Raw genomic sequence first — 18,551 nt, forward strand, 5'->3', positions numbered from 1 at the left:
AGAGGCAAAGATCCAGAGAGCTCGATCAACTTGAGGGCTGATAGAAGAATTCCAGAGAAGAGTCAAAGGAATTAAGCAGGCTCAGTTAGGAAAAAATAAGATCTTTTTTGCCTCAATGCTGGGAGGTTTCTGTAGAAAGACCAATACTCAGTTGTTTGCTTATGGCTTTAGAAGGCTGACTACAAAAAGGGGCTCCCATGAAGCAGGAGAAACCTTCATATAAGGTAGAAGTTTTTCAGACTCTGGGGTGGTTATGTAAGTCTTGGGATGAGCGCTCTTCAGCCACTGGCCCTGGAAATATTTGAGAAGCTTCCTGTTCTCCTGCTCTGAGTGGTTCAGGTTTCCACTTGCTTCCTACTAGGTGCCTCTGGGAGCCCACTCCAGGTTTGTGATGACTGTTTCCTGGCTGTCGCCTGGAGAAGGGCAGGTGAAGTCTCAGGGAAGTGCTCCACAGTTTTCCTGGGCCAGCATTCTCCCTTCCGGCCCCTCTCATTCGTTCAGGGTGTGTTTACGGCCAGTCAGTTGGCATGTCATGACGTCATCTGACCCTTCTCTTCGAGCCCTGCCGTTCAGAGTGGACTTAGAAGCGGGTGGAGGCAGTGTAAATGACTCAAACAAGGCCTTTTTGGTGACATGGAGAGTGGGACTGACCCAGGAGACCTCAAGGCCATTTAGTTCCACCTCCTACGGTATAGCTTCCTACAATGCAACAGGTGCTTTACTTACATTCTTTTGAATGTAGGTAACCTTGGAGGTGGGGTTTCACAGGGGTAGCACTGGAGGTCAAGATAAGTTATTTGCAGGGGTCATGCTGCTGGTGAAAGAGAGCCTATGTTAGGCTATGTTAGGCTAGCCTGGCAATAAAATCCGTGCCTTTGCGGCGTGTGGCCAAGAAAACTGTGGCCCAGAGAGATGGAGCCTTCCACCCAAAGCCACACAAGCTGACCAGAGACTAGAACTCGGGCTCCTATTTATCATGGAGTCTTCGCAAGACATGTGGCTTCTTCTGATGCCTAATGTGGGGGAGGCCAAGGATGTGGGCTGGGGGGTTGGCTCAAGTTAACTGAAAGCCGTTCAGGCTTGGGACAAATGCTGTCCATAGGCTGCATTCTTGGCCCTCCAAGCTCTGCTCCTAACTAATGTCATGAGAAGCCAGCTTCCATGAGGGTCTGGAAGGGCAATGAACCCGGCTAGTCTGTTTCTCGTGAGGCCAATACATGGCCAGGGCAGAGCCAGCGAGGCGTAGTGAAAAAAATCTGACATGGGGTCAGAATCTCTGGGACCCAGCAAGAATCTATACCAAGTCACTTAAAACTCTGAATTTCCTGATCTCAAAACCAGGCAAGAGTAAACCGCGCTTAAATGCAAAAGCAGGAATTGCTACCCGCCAAAGGAATACCATCTGATACTAGTTTCGCGTGCTACTGAAACGTCTAGCCCTGTCGCCCCAGCAAGGCCGAAACTGCAGCGAGGTAAGGGGAGACTACAACTCCCAGGAGGCACCGGGCGGACCCGTATGCGGGCAGAGGGAGAAACTACAACTCCCAGGAGGCACCCGGCGGGCCGGCTCTGGGCGGTGACGTTGCGGGGCCGGCGCGGGGCGCTGATTCGGCCGAAGCTGCCAGCGGGGTGGCTGCTGCCGCGGTTTGTTACAGCTGCTGGAGCAGCACCGGCCCCGGCCCCGGCCCCGGGCACCCCTCCTGGGCCCTAGACGCCCGGCCCTGTACGGTGAGTCCGGGCGAGCGGCTTCGGGGTGGCCGAACTGGGAACCTCCTCTTGGGGCTAGAGGCGGGGCGGTAAAGAAGGTGGGGGCTGCTGGGGAAGCGCCTGGGCTAGAGGGGACCCGGGCAGGGTGAGCGGAGGTGGGAGGGGGTGCATCAGCCGAGGGGCTGCATCAGCCGAAGGGATGTCCACAAGGGAGAGTGGGTGTGGAAGACCGAGTCTGGGGTATCGGGAGGAGTGCTTGGGCTGGGGGAGGGGGCGGGGAGAGGCAGGGCTTCGGGGATAAAGGTTTGGCTGCCTCCGGGGCTGGGTGAACGCGTGGAGGTGGGGGTGGGGCTACGGGCCGGGCCCGGCCGGGCTGGGCCGGGCCCCGAGTGCGAGGTCCCAGGCAGGGGAGCATAGCGGGAGGCCCCTCTTTGGCTTGAGGTACCGCTCCGAAATCCCAACAATAGCATAGACTCCACCTCCTCGTTTCACCCCCTTCCTAGCTAGTGGGGGTTCGCCCCGGTACTCGCCGTCTTTCCATTCCCAGGGCCCTCGCCATTCTGGGAGGCTGGACCAGAGCTGAGAGGTGTGCGACTGTGGCCCTGCGGGTTGGGCGGTGGGCAGACTGAGAATGGCATTGTGGAGTGCTGCCAGGGTCTCCCCGTTGGACTTGGATGTTTTGTGCTCCTCATCTAGAAGGCGAAAGGCTTGCTGCTTAAAGGACTGCCTTTACTTGGGGGAAAGAATAGGAAGCGCTCACCTGGCAGCTGTCCTGGGGAGCAATGTGGCCCGGGCTTAGGTGCCAGACTGACAGGCTGGGCCAGGATATTTGTGTGCGGAGCCAGGCGGGGGCGGGGTGGGGGGAAGGAGTAGAAAAGAGCTACCAGCGAGAAAGTAGTTAACAGAACAGAGTTGCTGCAGGCTTTGGTTCGAGACAGGTTATGAAACCACATCAGGCACTGCCACGGCAGCCACCTGCCAGCGAGGGCAACAGAACTTTTCGGCCTCAGCTGCTGTAGACTTACTCTGCCTCTGTCAGGTTCTTCTCCCTGTTTCTTCCCTCTGGGTGAGGGGCAATTGTTTGTTTGTTTGTTTTTTATGAATGGAAGTGGTATGTACACTTAGTCACACAAACCTCTTAGGAGTGCTTTCTGGCTGCCAGTCTTTTCCTTAGTTTCTTGATTTCTTCTGTCTTTTGTGGGGGATCTTCTGGGATTTCTGCTGCCGGGGCAGCTGCTGAGGGTACCAGTTAGATCCTAAGTCTAGGCCCCTCCTAGACTCTTTGATCTTCACTGAATGTTCAGCAAGAAAGAAGTGTGGGGTGAGCTGGGATTCAACAAAGCCATTGGTACTGCTGCACAAAATATGAGGGACAGCTACCGGTCTCTGCACTCCTACACCTTTGTCTATCTAGGTTAGGGAGAAGTGGAGAGGGACAGCAGTTTCTGATCAGACTTTGGGAGCTCTATGTTTCTCCTTAGTCAAAGTGTTTCAGAGGCCTTATTTATTAGCCAGCTCCCCACTGCCCCAGGCTTTTGCATAGTAAGCGTCCCAGGAGCCGTATTAGGGCAACTAAAGCTCCAAGGCCCTGTGAAGGTAAACAACCAAGCTAGTCCAGGTTTTCTAGTTCCTTGGGTTTCTCTTAGGCCCAATTATCCAGCCTAATGGGCTGAGCTGATGGACCCTGGGAGCATTACTTCTAGGATGCACCCTGGGCCATCTCACACATGTTTGCATGTCGGAAAGGTGTGTTGTGGGTCCCGCTTCCCCTGAGGTCTCTTAGCTTGGAGCTCTCTGAGAAGAGGCAACTTGTTCTCATTGTTCTGGAAGTAAGGAACTGATCCTTGAGAATCCTGGCTCCCACACAGGCTTGGCTGTGATCCTAGCCAGAGATAGATAGCAGCTGAATCTGAGGGGGGTTGTTGGAGCAGGGTGAGGGATATGGCCTTCTGGGTACTTTCTGGATACCCCCTTCCAGGACCCCTTTCTGCACCCCCAGGAAAGGTGGGGCTGTTACCATGGTGATGACCTAAGGTCTTTATCAGGCAGGATGCTCCCTCACCTAGGGAGGTGAGTCTTTTCTAACCTCCTGCTGGTTCCTGGGCCCTTGGGGATCTGGGGACAGCCGAGCTCTAGACAAGGGGCTGCTCGTTCCCCTCCTTATGTGCATCCAGGAATGCAACTGGGTTGTATTGTTTCTGGAGCATCACGAGCAGCCCTCCTGGTTCCTTGTGCTGCAGGACTTCTGCCACTGGAGCTGGGCAAGGGAAGGCAGATGCTGGGAAAAGAGGCTGAGGTGAGGCTGGGCTGGGCAGGGAGTAAGGGGGGCAGGAGGCAGGCGGCAGGTGTAGTGTTTGTGTCCTAGGGAGGGGAGTGTTGATATGGGTTTCAGGGACTTGAGAGCTGTAGATGTTGGCCACGTTCTCCATCCTCACCCCTCCTATGGTGGGAAAAGGGCCCTGGTGGTTTGGCAGCAGAGCGGGTGGCATCACAAGGGTTAGCCTGAGTGGCTGCCAAATGGATAAAACATCTTGCATGGGTTGTTTTGTGTCACCAAGAAAGAGGCCTCCAAGTCTGGGCAGAGGTTGTCCCTAGTCTGTTGTCTTCACTTTTCTTCTCTCCCTCTTTCCACTCTGTCAGTTCTCCTGGGTCAGGTTTGGGAGAACCCCAGGATGGGAGAATTAGGGGAGAGGATAGAAGCAATGATCCCTATAAATTGAACCTGCTTCTGCCTGTTCTCTCGGGCTCCACCCCCTTTTGATCATTCTCACGCTGCGGGGAGCTCAGAGGTTGGAGATGCCCCATATCAGGCCCTCAGCAAGACTATCCAGAGCGCTTATGTTGCGTGATTCTGAGGGGCCAGGCCTCTTCTCCTCTCCCCCAGACCTTGTGGGAAGAGGGCCCTCATGGGAATGCTCTGGAAGATGAGATTGGGGAATAAGCAGTGGTTTCTTTGCCCTGGGCTGGATGCCTCCTGATGACCTATCCACCCAGGCAGTCCCAGTGCCTGGAGGGGCGCCGTCCAGATCTGCCGACGTGTGGGGCGGCCTGGTGTGTATCCCAGCCGAGCAGTGGGAAATGAACGGAGTTAAGTCCACATGGCCCTTCTTGGGCCTCTTCGCTGGAGAGTCAAAGCAGCAGAACGCCTGGAGTTCTTGGGGAGAGCAGAGCCTCCGTCCCTGCAGGATGTGGACGGTGTGAGGGGGCAGGGAAAGCGGTGTGACCTGTCTCACCTGTGCTGCTTGTTTGCAGAGCAGCGGCAGGAGAGGGGCGGCAGGATGAACGTGGGCACGGCGCACAGTGAGGTGAACCCCAACACGCGGGTGATGAACAGCCGCGGCATCTGGCTGTCCTACGTGCTGGCCATCGGGCTTCTGCATGTCGTGCTGCTCAGCATCCCCTTCGTCAGCGTCCCTGTGGTCTGGACCCTCACCAACCTCATCCACAACATGGTGAGGGCCTGCCTACTGCCTGCCCAGGCTCTGGGGGCTGAGGAGGGGGAGGAGCCCCCTCAGCTGCGGGCCAGATGTCAGGGTGACATGCTGACCACATCTGTCCCCGGACCCCAGACCCAGCTGTCCTCTCAGTCTCCCCGCAACTTCTGGGTTCCAGCCCTGTGCACTCTGAGGACGAAAATCTGCGGATCTATGCACATCCCCAGGATGTGGGTGGCTTGTGCACCTGGAGGGAGGGGCACTGGGAACTGAACTAAGGGCTCCAGAGGTGCCCAGCCTGGCACAGAAATGCCCTTCTCCCAAGCCCAGATCTCCAGCCATCTTCCACTCCGGCCCCTCCGCTCCCGCAGCCCCTGCTTGCTAGCTTGTACTCTGGCAACCAAGCAGGGGCCATCAGCTTGTCCCCGCCTCTCTCACACTGGGCCAGACGGGCATTTCTGCAGCTAAGTTCTCCCCATGCCTTATCCTCATGCCAGGCCTGCCCTCTCACCCAGTGGGTCCCCTTTGTCTCCTGCCAGGCTCCCAGCTGCTCCATCCTGACCTCCAGCCCACAGCCCTCTGCCCCGCAGAGGACAGCTCCACGTAGTCCAGAGCGCACTTCTTTGACTCGGGTAGAGGAGCTGAGCTGGAGGGCCTTTTGCTGTTTGTGTCCTCTAACAAAGGCCCCTCCCCCCAGGGCATGTACATCTTCTTGCACACGGTGAAGGGGACACCCTTCGAGACTCCGGACCAGGGCAAGGCGAGGTTGCTAACCCACTGGGAGCAGATGGACTATGGGGTCCAGTTCACAGCGTCTCGGAAGTTCTTAACCATCACCCCCATTGTGCTGTGAGTGCCTTGAGTAGAGAAGGACGCCAGCAGGCGGGCCAACGCCTGGGGAACCCTGGGCCCTGCCAGGCTTAAACATGCCCCCAGATCTGGCTTTGGCTTGGGAGTGAGCAGAGGAGGGGAAGTTGGAGTATCCCTGAGTCTCTGCTGGGCTCAGGTCTTGCACCTCCCTGGCCCAGATGGGCCTCCCTGGCTGCAGTGATGTCAGCCCGCAGAGCTGGGGTCACGCAAGGGGATTGGGTTGGGAGCAACCTCTCTAACGGCGGCGATCTTGCCATCCTGCTTCTGTTCTGGGGGTCTTTCCCATAACTCCTTAGCTATCAGGGATCTGCCCCTCCCCACCCAGGAGTGAGGGAAGAAGGGCTCCTCCAAACAGAGTCTTATGCCTCTTCCCAACCTTCCCACCCAGGTACTTCCTCACCAGCTTCTATACCAAGTATGACCAGATCCATTTCATCCTCAACACCGTGTCCCTGATGAGTGTGCTCATCCCCAAGCTGCCCCAGCTCCATGGCGTCCGGATTTTTGGAATCAATAAGTACTGAAGGCACAGCCCTGTCCCCTGCCTGGCTGGCGGGGGAGGGTAGAAGCCTGTGCTGTGATGCTGAAGACAGACGGAGCCTCTGGATCCTGCTAGAGATGGGGGTCGAGCCTCTGGGCCCTAGTTCGCCCCTCACTTCCCCTGGTAGCCGACTTGAAGTAGCTTGTAGTGGGGTTCGGGTGGGCCCCCCCCAGGTCTCTGACCCTTTCTGATATTTTTGATCTTTTCTTTTTGCCTTTTGGATAGAGACTTCGTGGGGGCAGTCATGGAATGGGCTGGGCTCCCGGCTGAATGCAGACCTGTGAGGTTGGGACAAGAGAAACCCCTGCTCACTTGTTCATCCTCAGACTGCTAAAGCACTTTAACCCCTGCAAGGGGAGCAGGGGGGACGGTACAGCTTCTCGATGGTTTTACTTTAATTCTTAAGTCTTTAGGATGACACTCAGTGCGTGCTCGTACATGTAAAAGCAAGCGCGTGATGGTGCCCCATCCTCCTGGGTGGCGAACTGTCTATTGAGTCTTGTGCTTTTGGCAGCTCCTCTACAACCCACCCTGGGTACTGGATTGAAGTGGGGAGGGCCAGGAGAAGGTGGGTGGGGCTGGGTGGGGCTGGCCTGGACCCAGAGGTGAGGGGGCCGTGGCTGCTCTCATCTTGGCCCTGGTGGAGGTGGGGAGGGTGGTTGGGGCAGGGGTGGGGATGGTGAATTGAGACTTGGAAGAAGGGGCCACATAGCAGCAGAGACAGGAAGTGTCAGGGAGGAGGATGGGGATAGAAGCCAGACCTAACCTTGGTCTTTGGGAAGTGGTCAGGTTGGGGGCAGGCTCAGAGAGTTCCTTTCCCCTTGGCCTGGTGGTGATAATAGGCCGGGAGGCTGTGGGGGGTCTAGAGCTCCCGAGTTAGCATGAGGGGTGGGGAGGGGTGGAAGAGGCCTGTGAGTCCTGGTCAGCACAGTTTGACACTGCCTTGTGCAGTGGTGTGAGGGGCATGGGGGAACTGGGACATGTGAGTGGTCGGGCCCTTTTGCAGCTTCCACCTCGTGGGGCTCTGGGGCCGCCCCTAAATGGGGCGGGCGGGCCACAGAATAGCAGAAGGAGTCCGAGTGACCCACGGGCGCTGTCTCTTCAGCCTGGGGGTGGGAGATGCGGGGCAGGAGCCTGAGTGTGGGCTGGAGAGGAGCTGCCTTTCACCCTTTCCAATCTGGCCAGATTCTGTGTTACTTTTGAAAAGGAGTGGGTGCCCACGCCCCCTCCCAGGCCCCTGAGGGAGGAGGGAAGCTCATTGGTCCCGTTTCCTGCCTCCTGGTTCCCCTGCTCCCCACCCCATGTATCATAGGGAACTTTCACCTCAAAATCTTTCTAAGCAATGTGTGAATAGGATTTTTACTCCCTTTGTACAGTATTCTGAGAAATGCAAATAAAGGACAATGTGTTCCTGTTTCCCCTGAGTCTGGCCTCTACTTCCTGGAGGGCCCCGGGGGAAGGGGCAGGGATTGGGGCTGAGGCTCCCACTGAGGGCAGTGTGGGAGTGAAGGGGACCCTCTGCCGAGGCTCTGGGGCTGCCCCTCTTCCTGGTGCCCTCCCCTGACAGCACCAGCCTGAGGGGCTGGGAGGGAACTGGCAGAGGGAACAGCAGGCCAGAGGGCAGAGTTCTCTGTGACCTGGCCTGGCCGTTCCTCTGTCTGAACTTACACCTCTAGTCTACGGGGGCTGGCTGAGATGGGCCGTGCCGGCAGAGGGATGGCTTGTGCTTGGCCAAGAAGGGGGTCAGTGATTCGTGAACGAAGATGGAGTCCCAAGGGGTGCCCAGTCCTTTTTTCAGGATGCCCTCCCCTGTTCTCACTTCTCTTCCCTGGGAGGTCTGCATTTCCTCCTGGCCTTTCCGTCTTCAGGGGAATCAGTGCTTCCTTTCCTCTTCTGGAAGCATCCTTGGGGTAGGGAAGATGTAAGCTTCCAGGTCTTGTTAAGGCTCACTGGTCCAGGAAAGGAGGGAGTCCTTTAGTGAAGGAGTTCTGGTCTTTGAGGTTCTGGACCTTTCATTGTATGCTCTGCAGTGACCTGTGCTAGTCCTGAGACAGGTGTGAAGGCCCAGGTAGAAGGGAAGAGCCGCCCCGTGCGGTTGGGGCTGCTGCCTGGCACTGCCAGCGGCAGCGTGCTTGGAGTGGGTGTTGGGAAGAGTGCAGTGTTTTTGCCCAAGTCCACCGAGTGAGGCCTACACAGTGCTGGGGGTAGCCAGTCGGCCACCTGGGCCCATTCGTGAGGGTGGCGGAGCCCTGAGAGCTTCCGTGCACTCGCAGGAGCGCAGTCAGGGTGAGGGGCTGGTGCTCAAATCCTTCCCAGCCTCAAGGCCCTGCTTCTCTGAGCTTTAGTTTCTTCCTCTGTGGTGGGAGGATAATCCTGGTCAGGGCTGTTGTGAGGATTAGCACAATACCTGGCACTGTGTAAGTACTTAGTACAGGGCGGTTACATTAGTACTGTTCCTGTTGTCACTGCCATGATCCTCTCCTTAGGTGTTGCTTTGAGGGGGCCCAGAAGACAGGCAGCCTCACTCAGGTGGTTATCTCTGAGGACTGAGGGGTGGGGGCCGAAGGCTTCTTCCTGGAGAAGAAGGTAGGCGAGAGGACAGGCAGCGGCATCTCCCGTGCACCATCCTCTGGCCCAAATGCACCTCGAGTACGTACCAGGTGAATATATAGATATCTCTCCCTCCGGCTCCCTGAGTCCAAGAGGGGGAAAGACTTTCTTCCCTCTGGCTTGACCTGCCTCTGGCCAGATCATGGCTTATCTGAAGGCCTGAGAGGTGGGGCACCCAGCCCTACCCCCCAGCTTTCCAGTTCTTTCTGTTCCCTTCCTAGGGGTTCCTGAGACACACCTGCCAGCCCCTGTGCAGAGACCTTACAGGGGATTTCCACAGTCGTCATTCCTGGTGAGCAGCTGAGGTGAGTGGATGGGCCTGTGGGTCCCGGACACTGCCTTTCTGGGCCCCCAGAAGAACTCCCAGGCTGGGAGTGAGCTGAGAGCTGGCCACCATGATGGGTGAGTAGGTGCCTGGGCGAGCCAGAAGGGACTTAGAGGAAAGTGGCCAGAGGAAAGGGACTTAGAGGGAGGATGGGGAGGTGAAGCCCAGAAAGCTTGGGAGGTGAGTCCTGGCCCCAGGAGGAAGGCAGAGTCTGAAGAAAGGGAAATAGATCTCAAGGGGAAGAGGCGGCAGAGGGGCAGAAGGGGAGAGAAAGAGAAGGATTTGGCAGGGGTCCCTGGGTGGCTCAGTTGATTAAGCATCTGACTCTTGATTTTGGCTCAGGTCATGATCTCAGGGTTGGGAGATTGTTCCTTGCGTTGGGCTCTGCACTCAGCAGGGAGTCTGCTTGAGATTCTCTCTCCCGCTCTCCCTCTGTCTCTCTCTCAAATAAATAAGTACATCTTAAAAAAAGGATTTCTAGATATCATGGTGAAAACATCTTCAGATGAGTGAGGACAAGCAGTGGTAATCTGACAGTATCCTTTCTTACAGTTCAGATGTCTCTAGTAATTTTTCTGAGGGGTGCATATAGCGATGGGAATAAAACCTGTTTATACATGAAAAAAAAAAAAAGAGGATTTGGAGGTAAGAGCACCTGAAGGGTCCAGTGTGCTGGGGACAAAGAGCCACCACTGAGTAGAAACAGGGAAGGACCAGCCGTACGTATCAGGTTGCACTGGTAATGGGCCTATGGAGGGTCCCGCAGGGGAGCTAGAGAGGAACAGGGGCCAATTGTAGACCAGGAGTGGGTGAAGGGGAGAGTGGGTGGGGGAGATCCCCCAGATGCGGTTTTGGGATTCATTTTATTTTACCCAGAGTAAGGGGACCCTTCAGAGGCCGACCGTTAACTGAGGAGATCGGGCCTAAGGATGGGGGGCTCTCCAGGGCACCCACCCCCATGCCACTCTTACACTCCATCTTTTCTCTCTTATTTCTTTCTGAGGCTGACTTACCACTGTCTCATTGGGAAATGGTTGGTAGGAGCACCCATCCCTCTGCCTTCCAGAATATGGAGGCCCAGAAGGGAGAGCCAAGGGAAGAAGTAATCATTGGGGTTGGCAGGGTGAGGTCTGGCAGCCATGCCCCTTATCCCTTCCTGGGTCCTCTGTTCATCAACACTGGTGAGGCTCTGGCTGGAAGATGGTGGGCCTGCCTTCCTACCCCTCAGGCCTCTCTGAGCAAAGGAGCAACTCGGCTGTGGGAAATGCAGAAAATAGGTCTCGCTCTCCTGTCCATTAGGGGTAATCAGTGCTCCATCTTTCCTCCAGAAGCGTTCTATAAAGGACAGAGGAGAATCTGGCATTTGTGATGGTCACCCTCCTTAGTGTGTAGTGACCACCTCGCCTTCTAGGAACAGGGAAGTTAAATAATTCAAGTCCTGATCATTCTAGAACTTTCGGACCCTAGGATGCCAAAGGTAGATTTAAAAATCTGAACCAATATACCCCTCTCGCAAACTGATATTAGCTTCTTTTTCTCCAGTTGGTCCAGGCACAATGTCCAGCAGATTTGAGGAAGTCACAAGAGTTGGGGTCCAAGAGGTGGATCCTGGAGGGAATGTGATTGCTGTCGGAAGCATCCTTGACGCTGACAGATTTCACTGCTATTCTCTGGTGAGAGGGAGGAGAAATTTCTGGGGACACCAGTACCACAGGATAGACCTCACCCAAGAGGACATACTGGAGAGACGGGAGGGTAAAGGACTGTTTGATAAACTGGGTTCTGGGCCCCAAGGTTAGCATGAGGGGGTAAGAAATGGCCAGCCATGGGGCGCCTGGGTGGCTCAGTGGGTTAAGCCGCTGCCTTTGGCTCAGGTCATGATCTCAGGGTCCTGGGATCGAGTCCCGCATCGGGCTCTCTGCTCAGCAGGGAGCCTGCTTCCTCCTCTCTCTCTCTCTGCCTGCCTCTCTGCCTACTTGTGATCTCTCTCTCTCTGTCAAATAAATAAATAAATAAATCTTTAAAAAAAAAAAGAAATGGCCAGCCAGGAGACTTTGCCCACTCCTGCTCTGCCATGCTGTCACCGCTCCATTGCCAGCCAGCATGGCAGCCAGTCAACAGAGAACTTGCATGTACTAGAACCTCTCTGCATGTGTCCATACCCCTCAGTTTAAGAAATGCACAAAAGATGTTAACTAACTGGAATTTAAATTAACTGGAAAAAATGCAAAAAAGAAATGCATGGGGAGAAAGGAATGGTGGGGAGGAGTGGAAATTTATTTTTATTGGAAATTATTCCTAACGTCTTCCTTTCCCACGTTTCTGCTTTGTAAATAATTCACTCTTAAATTAGCTGAGGTCTTCTGGTGTGTTTATATGTTTCTCATTTCAATGGATAAATAAAAGGAGGCAGTTTGCTTAGTGGTTAAGGAAGGACACAGGCCTTAGAGCCGAGGGCACCTGGTTTCTAAGCCTGGCTCTGCCTCCTGCCGGCTGGGTGACCCCAGGACAACTTGCTTTCTCCCTCCAGGTCTGTTTCCTCCTGTGTCAACTTGATAAGACTGTTGCAAAAATCCAATGAGGTAGATTAGGAGAATCATTTGTCACAGTGGCCACGCAGAAGGAGCGTTCAGTCAAAGTTCAGCCCCATCCTTCCGCTGTGGGCTGTTACCCTTCCTGTTCCCTGGAGTTCATGACTGAGTGGGTGACCAGAAGTCCCTAAGGGCTTGCAGGATTTATAGAGGAGTCTGTTCCATTCCCTTGCCTCAAAACTCAGTTTTTTTGGATTTCGGAAACCCCAGGGTAAGTGCTGTTGAACCCTCACTGGGAGACTTCAGTGTCTCACACCCGAGGGTGAGGACTTTCCCGGCTCAGACATCTCTGCGGCAGCCCTTTTAGATCTCACCAAGAGATGGAAAAGAACCTAAGGATTCCACTGTACCTTTGAGAGCCGGTGTCCCGTGCCGCTATGTGACCAAGAACAGGGCCCAGATTACTTGGGAGGTGGTGGGCCTTTCCACAGGGGGAGTTTTGTTAAGCAAGTGAGGGGCTTCAGGCAAATTTCACAGTTATGGTTATCGGGTATCCAAGTTCAAAGACTTGAGTTAATTCTCTGAGAAGCAAATTGCCAAGAGGCAATTTTCTAAAAGCTGGTTCTCAACAAAACAAAACAGAACAAAACAAAACAAAAAAACCCAAAACAGTTTGCTAAATGACCAGTTTAAGGAAAACAGAAAACAAACAAACAAAAAACCTTTAAACTAGGATTCATATGTTTTGCCATGATCGAGTTATTCTCCAGGGACAGGGAAAGTGTTTAGTACAAAAAAAAAATCCGACTAAGTCAGTTAACTTCCTATAAGGGAAATGCTGTCTGTTTGCATAAAAAATTCAGAGGCAAGGTTTCTTTTTTTTCTTTTTTTCTTTTTTTTTCAAAAAACCCCCACAAAACCATGAAATAAAGATTTCTTAAAAAAAAAATTCAGAAAAAGAAAATTCAGAGGCAGAGGTGAAACCAAACTTTAAAAAAAAGTCCTTACAAATGAAAGATTATTTATTTTTTAACTACATGGTGCTGATGTATGGTTAAAGTGTGCATAGGTTTTTGGTTTGTTTTGCTTTCCTGTTAACTACACATACTTTACTCTGATTATCTTTGTGCTTACCTAAGATCCCTTTTCTGTTCCAAGATCTCATCCACATTACCTTTAGTTATCTTATCTCCTGAGACTTCTGTTGGCTCTGACAACTTCTCAGGCTTTCCTTCTTTTTGATGACCTTGACAGTTTTGAGGAGCACTGGTCAGGCATATTGTAGGATGCGTGTCTACCTGAATTTGCTTGATGTTTCTTTCTCATGGCTAGACTGAGTCAATGGGTTTTGGAGAGGGAGACCGTAGAGGTAAAGCGCCATTCTCACTGCGTCATAGCAAGGGGATGTGCCATCCACATGACTTATTGCTGTTGGTGTTGACCTTGGTCACCTGGCTGATGGGGTGTTTATCACGTTTCTCTTCTGTAAAGTTAGCCTTTTTCCCCCTTCCCCATACTATACTGTTTTTGTGCACAAGGTTTCATTTTTCTTTCCTCTTGGACAAAGTACGTGCAGTCTTGTACATTGCTCAATAAACAAATGGGCCCCAGACGTTAATGTCACACATAAAGGATGGATTTGAGGCACTATTTCCAGTTCTGTCACGTTTCCACTAGTTCCAAAATGCATTTTTCTTTGGAGATTCAGACCTGCCCACCCTCATCCCCCCAACCTAGCAGTGGAAGGTCTTTCTCCTCTGTAGTTTCACATCTAGAAGTTCTGAGAGAAAGGCACTTGGCCTGGCAGGACCTCCACACAGGCTCCCCTAACCCCAGTGCAACAGCTGACCTGGTAGCCAGGCCCTTATGGAGGCGCCTTGTCAGTCTGGGCAGAGTCCACACAGATGGGCGACTTTCCAGAATTGCTTGACTTTATACCTACACGAGTTCGCACAAATGTCAGAGACTAGACTCTGCTTAGTTCTTATTTCCCAACTCCTAATTCTTTAGCTTTAGTTTCCCTTGTCTCATCTCAGCCTCATAAATAGTGAAATAGGACTAGCTCACACTTACTGAGCTTTTAGTACGTGTGCAAGGCATTTCGCTAATAAGCACTTGATTGCTTTGTTTTAATTTCCTCAAGTTCATGGGGAATGAACTTGTGTTTTGTGTTTTATTTTTTATTTAATTTCCCTTGTTGTTTTATTTAATTTCCTCAAGTTCATGGGGGAAACTGAGCCCCCTGGGTGGCTCAGTGGGTTAAGCCTCTGCCTTTGACTCAGGTTGTGATCTCAGGGTCATGGGATGGAACCCTGCATCAGGCTCTCTGCTCAGCAGGGAGCCTGCTTCCCTCTCTCTCTCTGCCTGCCTTTCCGCCTACTTGTGATCTCTGTCTATCAAATAAATAAATAAATAAAATCTTTAAAAAAAATAGTTTTCTCAAGTTCAGGAAGTAGATACTATTAGCATTCTCCTTCTATGGATGAAGAAACAGATTCAAAGAGTGAGAGTGACTTATCTGAGGTCATTTGGTAAGAAGGTAGCAGAATGGGTTCAAACCCGGGATTGTGTAACCCCTTGATGACTCCTGGTGACCTCAGTGTTTCCTGGGAGCCTCAACTGGAGGGCCTCCTCAGAAGGGAAGGGGATTGTGGAGGGGAGCCCAGAGTGGGGCTGCTCTAGGGAGGCTTTTCTGGAGAGATCTTTTGTGTCAGCCTCAGCATGACCTTTACCCTTCTCTTTCCAGAGAACTCCAAAGGCTGAGTTCCAAGTTCTGGACATGGTAGACTCAAAGGGAATGTTGACAGTGAAATTACCCAAAGAAATAACAATTGTAGGGGTCTTCCTGAGTCAAGATACTGGAGATCCAGATACCCCAACAATATCTGGATTCCCTTGAGCACAGGAAGGCTGGAGTTGGGCAGCATGGGGAGGGAGAGGGGGAATTCCTGTTTCTGGGCACCAGGAGTGTTTGAGGTAGAGGTGTCCTGGCTGGTACAGCCCCTTACGCCATACCCCCAACACCTCCCAGAGCCCCCTCCTCACTCAAGCCTGCCCTCTTCTTCCCCCTTCAGAAAACCTCCTCATTCTATCTGGATCAGCCTCCAGGAAAACTTCTGACACCTCCAACTCACTCACATCCTGCTACCCTCCAGGGTAACTGATGCCTCGGAGTTGGACCAAAACCTGCTGGTTTCATGAGGCCACTCTCCTTTGTTCTCCTACTGAGTTGTCCAGATCCATGTTTTGTACAGCTTCACTCTGCCTTGTGGCCCGCCAAGCCCCCTCCCTCAGTGGCATAGGAATAGCTCGTGACCTTGACCAGCTGGGACTGGCTTTATCAACCTCCCTGTGTTTATCCCCAGCACACAGTAGGTGCTCAGTAAGACAGCAGAAGTGAAGTACAGTGAAATTAAAGCCCCCTGTGCAGAACGTTTCCTGCACAGAAAGTGCCAGCACCCCACCCCAGGCGCTGACCAAGTGCCACAGAGGTTCTGATGGCTGAGGACACAGTGCTTCTGAGGGACTTATAGGGACATGGCCAGCCTTCCCCTGCAGCAGCGATTTTGTTGGTGTGGGTGTTTTCTTTCCTAGCTGAAGATGTTGGAAAGTGTGGAGCAGCTCAGTGGAGGAGACTCAACCTTCTCCAGGGCTAGCCCTCCCCAGTATGGTGAGGCCTTTGGTTTTCCCTTTTTAGTTCAGAAGTGAAAAGCTTACACTGAAATTTCACTGGTCCTTTGAACTACCCCCTGCTATCAAAGTGTTGCTGGGGAGCAGCATTTGGAGTTTTTCTAAGGGAGCTCAGTTTCTTTCTAGAGTGCTTATTGTTTCTAGAATGAGGCTCTGTGGGGTGTGTATATAGAATTGGGGGAGGCTATTAGGTAGAGGGTGTTTAGCAGAGGCAAGGATGTAGCTCTTCCTGGAGGGTCTTTTGGTTGCAAATTTGGATGAAGTTCCATCAAGCTATTTTTACAGGCTTCTGGAGCCCAAGGCTGTGGACAATGTGGCCAGGTCCAGGGACCAATGTGAGGAATTGGAGCCCCATCTCAGAGAGGTGGGTGTTATGGCCTGGGAAAATGCCTGTCTCAGAGCCATGGGAAGGGCCATGCTTTGGACTCATACAGACTCATATAGACTTCGCACTTATTAGCTGTGTGGCCCTGGGCTGTTCACAACCTGTCTCTAGACCTGTCTCAATTTCCTTATGAGAAATGGGTGCAGTTCTGCCTGCATCATAGGGCTGCGGTGAGGGGGCAATGAAATGACGTGGGAAGTCTGTCCTGGTGCTGGCACTCCGTAACTTCCAGAGATGCTTGTGAGTTCCCTTCCCACTTCCCACCTCCTTGCCCCCACCGTGGGGAGAGTGAACTATGATGGGGTGCCATGTGGCTTGGTTTTCCAGCTTCAGAGGCCCTCAGTCTCAAATAGGAACTAGCTGATGGAGAAAGAGCAATGGCACTGGCAGGTGGGGCTTCTGGGATCCTGAGCTCTAACCCCCGCCTCCTCTCCCTCCAGGAAGCAGAAGACTACCTACTTTGTTGCAATCAGTCCTGAAAAGGAGAGCAGACCTGTATCTGGTGACAGGAGACTCTGGAGATGGCAAGGAAGGAAACCCTGAAAAGGGAACGGCAGTGTACACAGCAGAGCTGGAGGAACACAAGGTGAGGATCCTGGGAGGCAGGGCCTATGAGAGAACCAAGCCTTGGCCCACCTGCAGTAGGCCGGGGGTGCCAGCCCAGGCCCCCGGCTCTTCAGATCTTCTTCCAGACTTCCCTGAGCAATCTCAACTGCTCCTTGGCCGCCTTAGGCTTTCTCTTCGTGCCCCAAGAGAGCGTGTGTGGCATTGCTAAGTCCCTCCACTGTTATTCTCCTGTGATGCCCTGTTTTCATTTGCTTCTCAGAGTTTCTCACGGTTCATAATTACATGGGGATTTTTGCTTATTGTCTGCCTCCCTTTCTGAGAGACAGGAAGGCAGGAGCCACAGCGCCTGGAATAAAAAGGTCCTTAATAACCATTTATTGAATCAACAGTGGAAACAACATGAGTTTTGGGGTCAGGTGCGGGTACATATTTCAGCTCTGCTCCTGTTTTAGCTGTGAAACTGGCTTACCTACTGGTCCTTTTTTTTTTTTTTTAAGATTTTATTTATTTATTTAACAGATAGAGATCACAAGTAGGCAGAGAGGCAGGTAGAGAGAGAGAGACTCTGGAGGAAGCAGGCTCCCTGGCTGAACAGAGAGCCCGATGTGGGGCTCGATCCCAGGACCCTGAGATCATGACCTGAGCCGAAGGCAGAGACTTAACCCCCTGAGCCACCCAGGTCCCCCCCCCCCTTTTTTTTTTTAAAGATTTTATTTATTTGACAGAGAGTGCGAGTGCCTGCCCTGTGCACTTGAACGGGGCAAGGGACAGAGGGAAAGGGAGGAGCAGACTCCCAGCTGAGCAGGGGGCCCAACTGTGGGTGATCCCAAGACTCTGGGATCATGACCTGAGCCCAAGTCAGATCTCATCCCACTGAGCCACCCAGGCGCCCCCACTGATCTGTTTTGATTTTCAGTTTTCTCATCTGTAAAAGTGGAATTGTTTGGGAGATCTAGCAAGATAACCTGCAAAGCACCCAAGGATTAATCAGTATGAGCTTTTTTTTCTAACACCAAAGGTCAGTGACCAACTCCCTAAAGGGGGTCCTGGGCTGTCAGTCCTCCTCAACATGGGGAGAATGAATAAGCAAGACGTGGTGGGGGCAGGGTAGGTGAGGATAGGTTCAGCTAGGCTCTGCCTCAGTCTGGAGGGGCCCTGGTGAGCTTGAAGGTGGGGGGGAAGTTCCAGGGAAGGGGGAGGGTTCAGGGCTGGGTAGGAAGTCTGAGGCTTCTTGCTCAGATACCCAGGATTTGCCCCACTATAACCCTAATCCTTCCCTAGCTAGAGGTGTTAACACCTGTCTCTTTCTCAGTTTGTTTTCATTTTTTGTTTTGGTGAGGGGCAGAGTGTGAAGACTGGGGAGAGACGTGAAAGAGGAACTTACAGAGAAAGAACTTGTCTTTCTGAGAACTGGTTCTCTCTTTCTTTCTGGCACTAGTTTAGATATTTGTTTCTTGGGCAACACAAAATCCTTTCCAGAAGGTGAGTGGCTTCTAGGCCTTCTGTTCATCATTCCAGAATGGGCAAGCATACTGTTTTAAAAAAGAGGATAACAAATGGCCCGGAATTATACAGTTCTTAGGGTTGAGTATGGAATAGGGTGCACCCAGGGGTGGGAACCATAGTATGGGCAGGAAAAAACCCCTGCGTGTTGGAGAAGCAGGTTGGATTGCATGTTGGCCTGGGGTTTCCAGGCTCTGACAACCTTGACTTGCTTTGTGTAGGTCAGTATGCTGGGTCCTGGGGTCCCAGCCCTTACTGAAGGCTGAGAGGCCTGGGAAGCACAATTAAAGTCCAGTTCTCACATAGCACTGGCCGTGAAGAGACCATTGGAACTGGGAGTCAGAGAGATTCAGGGTCTTGTTGTGGCTTTGCCACTCACACTCTGTAA

The 18,551-nt window shown here is 52.8% G+C and overlaps 2 protein-coding genes across 5 annotated transcripts; both read left to right on the top strand.

Annotated features, from left to right (window-relative positions):
* Positions 1–1,569: 1,569 nt before the first annotated feature.
* ORMDL3 (ORMDL sphingolipid biosynthesis regulator 3) lies at positions 1,570–7,968 on the top strand. 4 transcript variants are annotated; one of them, XM_004764629.3, is made up of 4 exons: positions 1,570–1,728; positions 4,965–5,159; positions 5,839–5,990; positions 6,400–7,968. In XM_004764629.3, exons 2-4 carry the CDS (start codon positions 4,986–4,988, stop codon positions 6,533–6,535), a joined length of 462 nt encoding a protein of 153 aa, XP_004764686.1. In that variant the 5' UTR covers positions 1,570–1,728; positions 4,965–4,985; the 3' UTR covers positions 6,536–7,968. The 4 variants fall into 4 exon arrangements, with proteins under 4 accessions (XP_004764686.1, XP_004764685.1, XP_004764688.1 ...); XM_004764628.3 differs by having other exon boundaries at positions 1,582–1,728; positions 4,960–5,159; XM_004764631.3 differs by lacking the exon at positions 1,570–1,728 and adding an exon at positions 2,130–2,148 and having other exon boundaries at positions 4,960–5,159.
* A 77-nt stretch (positions 7,969–8,045) lies between these two features.
* Positions 8,046–17,131, top strand: GSDMB (gasdermin B). Its single transcript, XM_045070290.1, is given in 6 exon segments — positions 8,046–9,467; positions 11,030–11,281; positions 14,748–14,865; positions 14,867–14,987; positions 16,512–16,601; positions 16,603–17,131. Coding segments are annotated over 5 exon segments (648 nt in total). The 5' UTR covers positions 8,046–9,467; positions 11,030–11,043; the 3' UTR covers positions 16,684–17,131.
* Positions 17,132–18,551: the final 1,420 nt, after the last annotated feature.

The sequence above is a fragment of the Mustela putorius genome, unplaced genomic scaffold (assembly GCF_011764305.1).
Source record: "Mustela putorius furo isolate JIRA1106 unplaced genomic scaffold, ASM1176430v1.1 tig00003962_pilon_pilon_pilon, whole genome shotgun sequence".
Taxonomy (NCBI): Eukaryota; Metazoa; Chordata; class Mammalia; order Carnivora; family Mustelidae; genus Mustela; species Mustela putorius.

Excerpts from the sequence above, each read along its gene's own strand:
- ORMDL3 (XM_004764629.3), top strand. The coding sequence starts at position 4,986 with ATGAACGTGGGCACGGCGCACAGTGAGGTGAACCCCAACACGCGGGTG. Across the intron at positions 5,160-5,838 it reads CCAACCTCATCCACAACATG|GGCATGTACATCTTCTTGCA; the intron begins GTGAGGGCCTGC and ends CCCTCCCCCCAG. Across the intron at positions 5,991-6,399 it reads ACCATCACCCCCATTGTGCT|GTACTTCCTCACCAGCTTCT; the intron begins GTGAGTGCCTTG and ends CTTCCCACCCAG.